Here is a 15,267-nt window from a genome sequence, read left to right on the forward strand (position 1 = left end):
CAAAATCAATTAGCAGTTGTTCAGGGAGACCCACTGTCAATCAAATTGAATCAATCCACACTATGCACACAGACCTGATTAGGCAATTCACCTGAGTTTTTCAGTGTTGAACTATTATGCGTTTAATAATGAGGATGTGTTTTTTAACTTCTTCTAACTTTGCTCATTTAGAAACACATTTTTTAATGGAATAGCTTGACAGGAACAAATAATGCTTGTTTGCCTCCTTGAAAAGAGTTGATGAGAAGAAGAATATCGCTCTTTTGCGGTTCTCTGCAAGCCAAATATCAAGCAGCTGGTTAGCACAAAGACTGGAAACGGCTTGAAAAAAGGTTTTAAAATCTCAAAGCACCTCTAAAGCATATAACTAAAACGTTTTATCTCATTTCAGTACAAAACCAGTACAAAAAAACATAAAGTTGCTGTGTTAATGAGTGTGCCGGACTATGTTTTTTGCCAGAAGCAGCAACCAGCTGAGTGTCTCTGTCTGGCATTTCGTTACCTTTTGGACAAATCCAGGATAGCCATGATTTCCCCATGCTTCCAGTTTTATGCTAAGCTAAGCTTAGCGTCTGCTGGCTGTAGCATCACATTTAACGGACAGATATGAGAGTTGGATCGGTTTCTCGTCCTTCACCAAAATGTCAACGATTGCTTAAATCCACAATCACTAAGATTTCCCTAGACTGGATTAAAAAGAATCCTTCTCAATCATCACTTGTGACCCTATAGCAATGTGTGGCAGTGTCAGTATTTCTTTACATTTTGTTGTGTTCGGGGAGTTTCTTGGCTTCAGCCTCTCTAAAATATGAAGTGGCCAGTTGCCAGATCGCAAGCATCCATCCAAGAGGGAGCTGTGAACGTGGCGGACACAGCGCCTAAAAAGACGCAAAGGGAGAAGCGCCAAGGGGACAAAGCTGCTTCCAAAACGAGGCTGAATCTGGAGTTGGCTTTCACCCGCTGGCGAGCACCCGCACCCTCAATGAGCCGGGCAGGAGGGGCCAACTTTGAATGTTTGCAAACAGAAACCACCAAATCCTGCTCGATGTGCCTTTATTGTTGTAGTAGAAGATCAGAAATCTGAAACCACATTCCCAGGTGCACCCTGCTTTTTTTCCTAGCATCAGTTAAATTAAACTCCATCACATAACCATTCAGTAAATAGGATAATATAATACATTTTTTTTTTGTGTCATTTATAATCCAATGTTACGGCTTCTATTGTCTTTTTTGATGCTAGATTTGACATCTTTGCAGAAGTCATTTTTTATGTATAAAAACTAATACACCGGCACTAATGTTATCACCAGGCTGGAATTCAAAGTTTGTCAGTGTGATTAGTCACCGAGCATCACAGAGCAGGAACCCATTCCTGATAAAGCCCATATTTTCTCTCCTCTGCTTGGAACACTGGCATCATCTTGCTTCCACCTGTCATGATCCTCCAGTAACATAATGTCCCCAATACATCATTTAGTCCTGCAGAACATTAACAAAAGAAGTCAAAAGAAGTACTTTGCAGACTGAAGTTAATTTCCAAACGGCACTCTCTCATTTTATCAGTCACTGTGTTCACCTTTCACTTCCACTCTGTTGTTTCCTACTGAGGTGAAAATTGTCACTGGGTTCATTGTGGCATCATGTGCCACAGATCCAGCAAACAACTTGAAATTAGGATAAAGAAGACGGAAAAGTAACCAAACAGCCACTGAATAGTTTCCCAGCTGTACCATTTATTACATATCTATTCGGATTCTCTCTGAAATGCAAGTGAAGCTGAATTATTCACGGTCTCTCATTACATTTAGAAGTTATAGTATGCAGTGGACTGACATTCTGTGTGTCCATTTGACCGAAGCAGCAGGTGAAACTGGAGGAGTACGGGAGGCCAAAGATCGACGGAGAGCTGAAAGTGTGCTCCATCGTCAACCGAACAAAACAGGACCGGTGAGTCCCGACGCTACACAACTACACAACTACACAACTACACAAAATACATGAGAACCAAAGTAACCCAGTGCCAGCAATGACATATTCTCACAGCTGTGATAACAGTGAATGTGTGTGTGTGTGTGTGTGTGTGTGTGTGTGTGTGTGTGTCTTCAGGTATATATTCCTGTTTGATAAAGTGGTCATTGTCTGCAAGAGGAAAGGCTACAGCTATGAGCTCAAAGAGATTATTGAACTGCAGTCGTATAAAATGTCGGACGACCCGATGAACAACAGAGACATGAAGAAGGTGAGAAGCATCCTTTTTACTTTGCAATGACTCGGCGCAGAAGAATTTACAAAGGCGGGTGATGAAACATTCCCGAGTAATCATTACAAATGTTGCCCTTGAGCTGAACAACCTTGTTGATGGTAATTTCAGATACGCAGCTTATGAGTAATGCATTGACGTGTCAGATTTTGCATTGCGCTTGCCCATGCTTGGAAAAAACATCCATGTAAATGCGATGAAGGTCATTTAGGATTCATGTATGTATCGTACTGCAGTGCATTGCGTCACAAGTCTAACATGCCTTTTTGTTTTAATTTTCAATCTGCATGTGTACGTCCATGTTTTGCATGTGTAACTGGGTCTTTCTCTGGTGTCTTTCTTTTTGCATGCTTACCAGTCGAGTGGAAAAATGGTAAGCTCAAGTGACCCCTTTATTTAACTCATCTTCTCATATTGGCCTGTGTTTTGGCTGTGGTGTTTTTTATTTTTCGGGTGGGGGGGGCTCTCCAGCTTTTGGTCGGATGCAACGCTAAAGCATGTGGAGCATCTTTTAGTTCTGAATTAAATGTGGACCATATGTACAGTATGCTTTTTTGCACATTATTCATTTGAAAGCACGCAGGAATCACAAGCTTCTGTCGCTGCCGTGCCCATATCTCTCTGCCATCTGTTCCTCACTCACGTTTTTGTCTCCAGTGGTCGTACGGTTTCTACCTGATCCACCTGCAGGGGAAGCAGGGCTTCCAGTTCTTTTGTAAAACTGAGGAGACAAAGAGGAAGTGGATGGAGCAGTTTGAAATGGCCATGTGAGTACGATTACATAGAAGGGTTTGTAACCTTCTATGGAAATACATTGAGAAACCATCTCTAGATAGAATAACCAGATGGGAGTGTCTGTTTGTGGCTAATCCAGTAAATTAAACACCAGAATATCAAGCTTCTTCTTCATCACAAACACAAACAAACTGTCTGTTCCAATCGATTCCTCTTATTTGTTATTTACCTCCAGGTCCAACATCAAGCCAGAGAGAGCCACGGCCAATCAGCATAACTTCCAAATGCACACATTTGATAAGAACACCAACTGTCGAGCCTGCAAGATGCTCTTGAGGTAACAACCCTGATATGTCCAGCGCTGATGTGCATAACAGCACATTCATATTCGACTATGAATGGATGAATGCGGGTTCATTCAGACTTTACAAAGCCTATTGTGTAAGCAACAATGCTCAGCCGTATAAGAGAGTTATTTTTCACTGTTACTTGTACAATCTGGGCTCAGATATATATATATATATATATATATATATATATATATATATATGTATATATATATACTCAGACACAAGTTATGTAACATTTGTAAAAATATCTTGTATATCCATGATTTATACAGTGGTGCAAGCAGCAGTCCGATTATATAGTTAAATAAAACATTGCAATACCACAATGTAAACATTCTCTATTTCAGGTAAAGGCCCTCCCTGCATTGAAATGTTTACTCTCCAAAGATAATAGTAACTACAGCTGCCACATAAAGAAGCAGAAAAGTGAAATAAATGAAAATCGAGTTCAGTACTTAGTATTTAGTAATAAGTGTACTTTGTAACTTTCCACCCCTGCCGTTATATAACAGTAACATAGCACTGTACATAAATAAAAGTAGTGTTTAGTTCAAACCTTAAAACATGTCTCACGAGAGAAGATGAACTAAAAAGGCTTAATTGAAGAGAAATTTGGTGAGCAACACACAAACGTTTGGGCTAACGTAGACCATCATTAGTGTAAAAGCAATCTTTATTCTACTCAATATGACTGAGGCCGCCGGATGCTACTTGTAAACATTCCCCTCCGCAGCACCGACCTCTTTTGTCCCTAAGCTCGCCTCCTCCCATGTGAGAGTGCTGCTCGACTGCAGCGGGGACAACCCGTGTCACTGAATCACCACTTTCACCTCTATTACAGTCAGCCGGCTAAACTCCGCTCAGTGTATTGACCCACACATCTCACGGCCTGGCTGACCTAAATTCACAGAGCCAGCGGAAGCGGGGACCAGCGTTCTCACTCCCTTGCTAGATGCTAATTACTGCTGCAGCCCCAGCGGATCCCGTTTGTGATTTATGGCACTTCCTATTGAACATGGCAGCGTGCGAGGCATGCAACGCTACAGTATCTGCAACAAATACAGTGCTGCTCTCGAGCGAGTCGATTTTGTGATTTTTTTAAAGGATCACACAGTGGAAATTATGGAGCGTTGTGCGACTGCCACCGCAGGCCGAGAGTAACAAGCAGCAGCTCCCCTTGTGTGTTGTACTTACGAGAGGTTAATTTGTGTCTGAGACATTTCCATTTTGCATTTCTGATGTGTGTGTGTGTGTGTGTGTGTCCTCTAGGGGCATCTTCTATCAGGGTTACTACTGCTCTCTCTGTGGAACAGGAGCACACAAAGAGTGTCTGGAAGTCATCACCATCTGTAAAATCAGTAAGTGTCTTGTCTAATCTTCAAGTAGAAACACGGACACAGGTTCACCTTTTGAAAGGGTCGATGTCTGGGCTGAGCAAATGTTGGGATGAAATTGTTAATCAATGTTGCGTGATAGACATCATTGACGGTTGTGATGCTGTTTTTTGGGACCAAATTAATAATGATTGTGAAATTTCATTACTTCCACAAGTGTAAACTTGCCTCCTGCTTGTAGGGTTCTTTGTCCAACAGGAACATGGGGGCGGGGCTTCCTGTGGGACAGTGGAATTATTCCATGTTGGGAGTCGGGAGGAATTATCTGTCCATCATGTTACACGGCACCGCTTATTCAGCTGGAGTAGTCTTGATTATTTAGACCAATTAACCTTTGGGCTTGTCAGCCTCAATGTTTAACAAAGCATATTAAAAAGAGGAACACGCAGTCCTGACACATATCATGAGAATTATTATACTCAAAAGTTAGCTCAGACGCTATGCCTGACACTCTTTCTTTTGACTTGTTTCAGATCCTCATGACTTGGTGAGTAGATCTTCCATTAATCAACGTACTGTAGAAGTATTAGCATTAATATCTTCCTCTAATTGCCATTTTCCCTGATGTTGCATTTATTATTAAAGTACGATATAGGTTTGTAATAGTATTGTTGATCAAGTACTTGTTTCTCTTTTAAAGGAACCTGGAATGTCATCAGGTAAGATCACTTCCTGTCACCTAAACATGATAGAAAACACTTCCATCTGAGGCTGGATATTCTGTCAGCTGTCACGTTACAAGTTTGTTATAGATACAGATGTTATTGAACTGCATGGTTCTCTACTGCCATCTGGTGGACAGATCCGCTACACGTGAACCACAGCTACATTATCAACCACGCAGAGTGGGTGGCAGTGCATCTATAAATAGAGATGCTACATGCACAACAGGTTCATTTGAATTCAAAAACACGAAGACCTTGGAGATAAGAGGGCTCATAATTGTTCTACAGTATTTTGAAATAAAAAGCAGAACACAGTGGTCGGTCCGGAAAGGGTGAGGCAGTTTAAAAATACAAAGTTGCTCTTTGTAAGATTGTTTTTTTTACTATTTTATATCATTTTTTTGCCTCATACGGTACTTGAAAGTGGACAGATAAAGGGACACCATGCAATGAGAATCCTGGACCAGCTTTGCGTCCTTGATGTTGTGGTTATATTATATATCTTAGAACACTGCATCGCTCAGTGGGCAAGATCCTGATGCCAAATCAGTCCTGCCTTTATCAGCTTAAATCACCTTGTGAAACCTAAGAAGGAACCACAGTGAGCAGCACTCTGTCCAGACACAGTTAGAATAAACCTCTTTTCCTCTTCTGTCCCTTGCTGTCAGCCTAACTGTTACTCTTGCTTACATCTCGTGAGACTCACTGCAAACATCGGATTGTGTTTCCCAGGTCCCAAGATGGTGGCACTGAGGAACTACCATGGCACGCCGGCCCCTATAGGCAAGGCGGCGCTCTCTTTTCAAACGGGAGATCTCATCGAGCTGCTGAAGGGAGATCCTGACACCACGTGGTGGGAGGTAAAGCAGTCAATCTCTTCCATTTGACGACACTGAAGGTGTGAATATTAAGACAGTTGGCTCCGTTCTCCAGCACAATGAGAACGTATGCCATTGGTTTTGAAAATGAATCAGTGAGTGCTGACCTTCAGCTTTAAAGATGTTAGAGTTGATCACATCGATACTTGCTGAGCAGTGAAGGAGTCTTTTCACAGTGTGGGATGTGTAGAAAAAAGAGCCTTACACTGTGCTTTTTACATCTCTTTGTTTAATCCTCACACGTATTTTTCTTGGCTAGTGGGCAGGGACTTCCCGTTGTCTTGTAATCACTATGAGGTGTTGAGGCAAAGAAGTAAACCCGTGTAAAATCACAACTTCATCGTTTTTTTTGTTTGTACAGATCAAACAAATGAGATGTAACGTGTTCATTATTGGTGCTATATGGATTTGGTTAGCAGGTTAGCTGTTTCCCCCTTATTTAACATGAATGCTACAGTGAGCTGGCTCTAGCCTTATATTTAGTGTACAGACATGAGAGGGGTATCAATGTTCTTTCTCAATCCCGGCAAAAAAAGCAAAGCTCTTTTCCCGAAATGTCAAACTTTTCTTTAAAAGTCCGTCCAGGTCACGAGCAGGAACACCACGTGAGGTCAGATAACCTGTGTTCACCCATTCACACACATGACACGATGACTGTGTGAATGTGAAGAGGATACGACTGAACTACATTTTCTCGATTAAGCTTAATATCATTTACATTGAGATAAAAACCTACATAGACATAGATTTGCAGGAATTTGATTATTAGCTAAACCTCCTTTGCCTTCTTTAAAGTTGAAGCACACACGGTTGTTTTCAGGGATTTTACATTTGTTTGATCGATCAGACTTAAAACAGGCAATACGGGGAATTAACATGTAACCAAGTTGAACCAGGGACGCTGCAGGTTATCTTCCTTTAGAACTGTCAGCATATTTGGGCAATAAAATTCAGATTCTTCTGAAAAAACAAATTAAATAAATAACTTACAGCAAACAGTACTTGCTTGGCACCAGCTGACTTACCCAATGGGAGTTCAGTTTCATTTCTTACGCATCTGTCGCACACTGTCACAGAGTTCTTTCAGCTTTCTGATTCTGATATAGCGGGCACTAATGAGACGATCACTCTTCTGATGTCTTAAAGCGAGATGAAGACTTCTCTGCATCTCTAACAATGAAATGACCCTCTCGAGGGCATACGCTTCTGATTCAGGGACTCATTTGAGACAGCGGTTGCGTTGGCCTCTCGGTTTGTTTCTGTTCATATGGCAACGTTCCAGAGTGCTATGGGGGAGCAAGCCGTTCTATCCATGGTCCGAAATATTAGGATTTGCTCTAAAATGCTTCCTCCTCTCTCTCTTTTCTTTCTTCAAAAGTATAAAAATATTCAGTTTGAGAAATTTCATTATAATCAAATGATTAATATCTTAATTAATTAGAGCCCATCGCCGTCAGAGACGGGCTCTAATGGGTGCACACCACCACACACCCGCACGGCATTTGTGCTTCAGACGGCGCATCAGGTAAACTTGATTAGATTGTCTTCATAAACCTCGGCATGCTTCTAGTCCTAAGATATGAGTCATATCAAGCAATGCAAGAGCCAGTTGTGTTGGATGGTAGGGTTGATTGCGTTCTGACTGCAAACAAACCGTTTTAGAGTTCGCGTAGAAGCAAGCCCCCCCCCCCCCCTCCCTCTCTGGGCATCTCAGCCCGCTTGTTTTTCCCCGCATCCGAGTGCGATTGACGGCCGAACGGGACAGATGTGTTCATCGCACTGTGGGTGCAACACCTAGCATCGGTGTGTCATGATGTAGTCGGTTAAAGCCAGCACTGCTTAAGATTATAGGACTTTTTACATTTTTGTTTTCCAATCTTCTAATGCATTTGTTTTGCATTTATGTAAAACAAATAAACATGCCTTGGCTGCTATCTTGCAGGGGAAGCTGATACAAACACAAAAGAGCGGCTTCTTCCCCAGTTCATGTGTGAAACCCTATATGGACCCAAAGGTAAGTCATCCACGTACACTAGGTATGCATGTGAAGAGATTCAACACAGTACAGATGGATCTCTGAGGGCCTTTCCCACTTCGGTGTACACTTTAAATGCTTTATTCTATTCATAAGGTATTTAATGTGCAGTGTCTTTTACTGGTTACAGCCCTTTCAGTCATTATCCAGCCGGCAGTCCTCAAGGGAATCGGACTACTATGGATATCCTTGGTAAGACCCTTAACTTCATCGTCATGTACACTTTCCTATATCTGCTGTTGTCCTCAGGTCACTATCCTTTAATTACTTTAGATTTATCCATGTTAATTCTCTTATACTGTTAACTTCATACGCTTGTTCAATTAAAAATGAACGCACCCCAAACGTGACCGCATTAAAAAAGATCAATTACTACATGGCTGTTTGATGTCAACAATTTGTAAAGCCTTCACCGTGTCATTTGATTGCGTAACTTTGTGTTTGAAGGTGACAACATGTATTCTCCGCTCCGCTCTAGGTTTGCAGGGAACATGGAGCGCCAGCAGGCCGATAACCTTTTAAAATCCCACTGCAGTGGGACCTACCTTATCAGAGAGAGGACGGCCGAGGCGGAGAGGTTCGCCATCAGCATCAAGTGAGTGTTTCACATCTTACAGCAGAGGGAGAATCTCACGGGAAGGGTTTTTAATCCACGTCTCATGGGGAATACAAAATCTCAAGGGATGCCTCAGTCAGCATTTTCCCGAGCCTCTTTTCGCTCCGGCTAATTACCACTCAGTAATTGCTTTTTTTTTTTTTTTTTATCCTGTTTTTTGTATGTATTTCCTCCGAGAGAATGCGTTGCGATGATAAATGTTTGAGCTCTTACTGGAGCTGTTATTCTGAACAGTGATGTGCTGGGAGACTTGTGCTTTTTGCACATTTGTCTTTAAGTCTTTAAGACAGGTGCAAAGTGGCTGTAGGGACCAGCCTTCAGACAAATCATTTCATATTTCCCACAGTCGGCCTCAGCTCGTGAACATTTCTTTATTTTGATCCGTTAGTCCTTCGGGTATACCACAAAAATGTTTCATGACGACAGCAGCTTGAACACATTACACCAAAGGCACATAAGAGGGAAAAAGAAACAGAAAACGATAAAGTATTACATTTTTTTTTTTATTTTACAGATTCAATGATGAAGTAAAACACATCAAAGTCATTGAAAAAGACAGCTGGATTCACATCACTGAAGCCAAGAAGTTTGAGAGTCTTTTGGTAAGTCATATCTTTAACTACAAACACAAGATACCCCCAGTACCTGGAGAAAAACCAAACCAAAACAATGAAATTGGCTCAAATCCTTTTTTTGAATCCTTCTGTACTGTGTGTCATAACAGGAGCTGGTGGAGTACTATCAGGCCCATTCCCTGAAAGAAAGCTTCAAGTTGTTAGACACCACGTTGCGATACCCCTACAAATCAAGAGAACGCTCTCTAACGCGGGCCAGCACACGCTCACCAGGTAAGCCTTCCACATGTTCCTCGTCTCCAGCAGTTAGCCTGAGCCACGGACGCAAGTCTGGTGTCAAATATCAGCCAGTAGCAGTACACAGCCTGACCACAGTAAATACTTTTCCGAACACTATATCAGTGCTGAAGCAACACAATCTGCTAGTCGCTCACAGAGTGCGGTAAAAACAGCTGATGAATCACAGTCAATAAGCGTTTTGGCATTTCATCATGGAGTGTGGTTACACTGCTTCCTTTTTACCTCGCTGATGCAATTTTGTCCCATGAAAAAAGAGAACACTTCTAAATGTGTTGAGTTCCTCCTTATACAACATTTCCAAAGCCTAGATTAAGTATTTTAAATCCAGCATTGTTTACATCCTGGCTTGCGGACTTCTTCTTCTCTGTCTTTGCTGTTGCATTGCTGCACATCTTGGCATTGTCCCCGCCACCTGTTGATCAGTGGAATAGTGTGGCAGGACCGTGCATCACATCGACCCTCCCCTATGGGGGCATGAGCTTTGGGTAATCACGGATAAGAAGGAGACAACATGAATATCATTTGAAGGGTGGTTGAGCTCACCCCTAGAGAAAGGGGGAGGAGCTCAGACGTCTGGCAGGAATTCTGAGCTGAACTGCTCCTATTTGGCGTCAGTTGAGTCGGTTCGGAAATCTGATTTTGATGACTCCCGGACCCGTCTCTGTGGCAGCATTCACGGCACGTCCTGCTGGGAGGAGACCGCTGGGCAGACCCAGAACACATAATCAATCTGGCCCCAGAACACCTCGGATTACCCCATGAAGGGCTGGAGGACATGATTAGGGAGGAAGACATAAGGGCTTCTTTTGTTAGCCCGCTCCAAATGGTTGGATGGAAGTTTTGGCTCAGAGACTAATAGCACATTGTATTTCAACTTATTTATCTGCCTGCTTCTATCAATAGTTATGATAGAACTAATTGGACTCTAAAAATATGTTATAATGTGCAAGTGCTGCTTACAAATGTAATCCCGTGCCATTTTAGCTGTGGATAGAGCAAGGGGGGGGGGGGGGTAAAATGAATGTGACAGACTACCTCCCACTCTCTTTCTATTCACTGGTGCTCTCTTCCTTCCCAGGCCAGTGACTCCCTTAACTCATACAGAGAGGAATGGAGAAAGCCCAGAGGGGAGCAGGGCAGATAAAGAGACAAGCAGTGTGAAATAGATAAAGAGAGAGAGAGAGAGAGAGAGAGAGAGAGAGAGAGAGAGAAATAAAGCAGACTTCGTCAGCTAACTCAGAGGCCTGTGGACTGGTTGTCTAAAGTGGCAGCCCCTTTGCACAAGCTTCGGTCCTGCATTGGTCTGCCTTTGTTTGATCTGCAGGAAGAACTGGCCTCTACGGACACATTGCTTCCCTCCTGTTTTGGCTGCATTTGGATATAAATGGAGATAATTGAGTCTTTGCTGATGGTGATGTGCTCTTGCTCTCTCCCTAAGTTCCCAAGCACACACTTTCTGTTTTTGTTGCAGGCCCGCAAAGGGTGCATAGAAACCGTGGTGGGATAAGGATGCAACTTTCAGTAAAGGCCATGGCCAATCCCATCAGCTTCTGTCATTCCCTTTAACCGCTCTGCTGTCTGCACCATTATGCACTGGCAGTTTGGTAATGGAGTCCAGACGAACGTTGTCTGGGAGGCTCTACAGAGTTGTGCAAATGTACAGCAGGCAAAATACGCTGCGAAGAGCGCACGGTGACCCGTTTTAATTCAAGGTTCACATATTAAAAGTCAGGCGTTCGTCATGTTGTCTGTAACTTTGCGCAATTTAGTTTGACTCAGTATTCCAAACACGGAAAACCACAATGATCCTGTTTACTATCCACAAATTGGTGTTTTTTTTATTCACACCACTAAAGCAGTGAAATCATGACAAGATTGAGATAACAGAATAATCTGTATGAGACAAACAACTGGTATTTGCTCCTTTTTTTCTTGCTTTACTGCTTCTCTGGCTCCAGCTCTGCATTTCCAGCTTCATTTCCTCGTCTTTCTCTTCTCCTCTCAGCAGCCACCTGCGCCTCCTACAACTTCTCCTTCCTCAGTCCGCAGGGCCTCAACTTCTCCTCTCAAAGCTCAGCTCCCTTTTGGTCAGGTACTCGTTCTTTCCTTTCTTGTCTTGCTCCCGTTGTCCTTGTGCACCTCGATGACTGTAATTTCATAATCTCGATCTCATAAACTTCTTCTCTCTGGCGCTCTCTTCATTAACTACAACATTTCAGTTCTTCCCGGGATGACACTACCTCATTAAATCACGAAGAGAAAACCAATTTCCTCTCTCACGATGAAACAAATTGTCCTTTCCCATCGAGCTCATTTGTCATTGTGTGACCACATCGTGTCTTGTTAAACTCACCGTCTTCGTAATGACCATTCCTCACAACTAATTATTACAAGGATGTCTAGTGTGACCTTTCACCTCTGTCGAGTTCTGACAATGTGACTGAGCTCCCCATTGCTTCCACTTTCACAGTGTTCACTCCGCGGGTGGTCAGCACAGCAGTGGCCCGGTATAACTTTGCTGCACGAGACATGAGAGAGCTGTCACTGCGCGAAGGAGACATTGTCAAAATCTACAGCAAGATCGGCGGAGACCAGGGCTGGTGGAAAGGAGAGACCAACGGACGAGTGAGTAAATCACAAAAGTCTGTTGCTTTATCAATGGTAAACGGTATCGTGGTAATTATGGACGCCGAGTGAAAATCTTTCACAGAAAGAGAACGATCCCTCGGGAAGCATGTGCACAAGGCAAACCAAGACTTTTCTATGCACTGATGTCGTGTTTGTGGGCACCCGACTGACTGAAAGTAACTAAGGCAGGGCAAATTCAATATCATATTGATATCATGGTATGAGACTAGATATTGAATTAGATTTGTACATCCTAATATTGTATTGACATAAGTTTAGTATTTTCCTTTAAAGGCTTTTTTAAGGCTGCGTTTCAGTTAACTGATGAAACTTGTCATGCTGTTTAATAATTTACCGTTTGCTCCACTCTATCCACATTACTGATGATTTCTTTTTCACTTTGTAATTGTATTGTGAAACCACCATGTTGCGATATCTTTTTTTCCCCCATTGGTATTATAAAAGCACTCCGAGAGCAGGTGGTTGTAATAGAAAAGTAAAAGCATGGCTGCTGGGAAATATGCCAGTTTCATAGGCTGGCAGTGCAGCCTGCAGTGATCTTTGAGCTTTTTATCCTTTTTATTTGTTATGTTTCTGTTGCTGTGGATCCAGAGTAAGTGTTCATTATCGTGTCGTTGCACAGCTAATCTGGGCTGTATTTTGATGTGCAGTCTGGTGCTGAGGTACTGTAGCCGTCACATTTTGATTATATTATAACGTGTCACAATGTTGTTTTTACTCAAGCACCTCAGTGGAAATGTTTTTTTTTATTATTGTTTCTTTGTCAAGTGGGACCAAATTGTCAGATGAAGATCTAGGTGCCTACTCTGTGCACATCATTATATGGACTGTACAGGATTAATTAAAGTGCACATCTGGGTCAATATGCTCAGATATGTTGGTTGAAACAGACACGTCGTGCATGTCGGTTAGATCCCATCTGTTGAAATGCAGAATGTCTACATCTGAAGATTCTCTGGCTCGCATTGATCTACATCGTATATCCTTCACCCTCCAAGCTGTTGCTATTGAGTTCATCCCGGCACAGTCGTGAAGATTTATTTTGCCCTGCCTGGGCCTTTCTTATGTTCACACTTGTGACATATATCAGCCGCTCTGGATTTGTTTCTTCAGCATGAAAGCAGTCAGTGAGTGAAAAAATGTCCGTCTGGTTACTGGCTGCCAGGTCGGCTACATTCTCCCTTTCGGACCTTTATCTCAGCTGCGAAAGCTGAGCCAGTGCTTACCCCCGCAGGCCACTTGCCAGTTTTGTGCTTGCTTGCCTTCGGTGGAGCAGGAGCAGCGAGCGCTGCTTTGTGATAAAGGTGGCGGGGAACGCCAGCTGTGCAGACCATCGGGATACCAGGGTGAGCTGGATATCTCAACCTGCAACCTCCTCCCAGATGAGCCCTTCAGAGCCCAGGGGCACACAAAGAGGGGGTTTCATGTAGTCCCTCCGCTGGTACAAAGACTGGCATCCATCCTGCTCCCGAAGGTCACTTTCTAAGGCGAGCGTAAACCCACATGGACCTCAGATCGAGGTTTATGCTTGCTCTACTGACCGCTCGTATCAGTGTGCTTGTTCAGGTGGCTCGAGGTTTATGCCATGAATAATAATGTCATCTTCAGCAGAAAAAGCAGCCCTGACCACAGAGCTGACGGAGCTTCTGGGGAAAGAAGCAATTTCCCATGTCCCTCCTGGAGAGAAATCGAGGGTTCTATTCCTGCTTTTTTACCAACATCAAAGACAAATGAGGCTGATTTTGAACCTCTGTTTGGTCTTTGTTCAAAAGATGCATTATGAAGGGGCCATTTCACATGCTGACAATCAGGCATGTGTTGGAATGCGTGTGTCCTGGCGATTAGTTCACTTCTACCGACCTGATAGAAGTCTATTCACACATTCCTTTCATCCCCATGCGCCGAACAGGTCCTGCGTTTCTTCTTCCAGGGAACGACTTGGAGTACGATACCTGCACAATGGACTACCATTCCCCCCCTCCGAGGTTCCCCAAGTGTACGGAAACAGCGTCTGAGCTGTTACGCAGAAAAGGGATCCTAATTGTGTTCTACTTACCCGAGGTTCACACTGGACGCAGAAGCGGCGCGAAGCGCCAGTCAACAAGCGATTGTGCTCCTCTGCTGATGTCTATTCAGCTAATCTCTGTCTCTCAGTCTGTTTGTGTGTGTGTGTGTGTGTGTGTGTTTAGACAATGAAAATATGTGGAATGAGTAGGTTTTTGAATTTAAAAATCGAAATCACAAACAGCAGTTACACTCGGCTACTTTCAATCAATACAGCGGATGGATTTTGTGGGAAGGGAAGCGGGGATATATGAAACTCAGGGAGAACAGCAGGGAGAGAGGGGAGACGGGTCAAAAGCGTGCGTGGGAAGCATATTTTATATTTGATCATTTTCAGAATGTAGCTGGAGTAGCTCCGTCAAAACGGCTGTGTGGCGCCTTCAGACGTGGCGGCTGGCGTGGAGCCTCCGCAGGGCGTCCGGGGCGCTCTCCACGAGAGCTGTATCCGTTACCCGTGGCACTCCTCAGAGGCACACATCTGCATCCGTGCCCTTTTCAATGGCGGGCCTGTAATCTGATCATCACAGATTACTGGTACTCTTTATGGTACAGAAGTGACGTCCCCACTCTCCTGCAGCAGCAGTGCTCTGTGCGGAGGCTGACACGGCGTTAACCGTGGCACAGTTGGTGCCTATTATGTACATTTGTGAGCTCTTGTGTGTTGCCAACGTGTTGACCGTGGTGTCACAGTGGGGCATAGGCTACATTAGCTTCATTAGCTAACCCGATAGTGACAGCTCTCAAAG

At 43.4% G+C, this 15,267-nt stretch overlaps 1 protein-coding gene across 1 annotated transcript in view; it reads left to right on the plus strand.

Annotated features, from left to right (window-relative positions):
- The window catches only part of vav2 (vav 2 guanine nucleotide exchange factor), a gene marked incomplete at its 5' end in the record, with an annotated part of 117,475 nt that overhangs the window by 100,209 nt on the left and 1,999 nt on the right, over positions 1-15,267 (plus strand). The window contains 15 exons of the mRNA XM_079179266.1: positions 1,859-1,947; positions 2,107-2,239; positions 2,619-2,633; positions 2,918-3,027; positions 3,231-3,332; positions 4,615-4,703; positions 5,213-5,226; positions 5,380-5,398; positions 6,137-6,264; positions 8,225-8,296; positions 8,448-8,509; positions 8,796-8,912; positions 9,448-9,535; positions 9,658-9,781; positions 12,279-12,433. Coding sequence (XP_079035392.1) covers positions 1,859-1,947; positions 2,107-2,239; positions 2,619-2,633; positions 2,918-3,027; positions 3,231-3,332; positions 4,615-4,703; positions 5,213-5,226; positions 5,380-5,398; positions 6,137-6,264; positions 8,225-8,296; positions 8,448-8,509; positions 8,796-8,912; positions 9,448-9,535; positions 9,658-9,781; positions 12,279-12,433 — 1,317 coding nt within the window. The remainder of the gene's footprint in view (positions 1-1,858; positions 1,948-2,106; positions 2,240-2,618; positions 2,634-2,917; positions 3,028-3,230; positions 3,333-4,614; positions 4,704-5,212; positions 5,227-5,379; positions 5,399-6,136; positions 6,265-8,224; positions 8,297-8,447; positions 8,510-8,795; positions 8,913-9,447; positions 9,536-9,657; positions 9,782-12,278; positions 12,434-15,267) is intronic.

This window comes from Pholis gunnellus (assembly GCF_910591455.1).
Source record: "Pholis gunnellus genome assembly, chromosome: 18".
Classification (NCBI taxonomy): domain Eukaryota; kingdom Metazoa; phylum Chordata; class Actinopteri; order Perciformes; family Pholidae; genus Pholis; species Pholis gunnellus.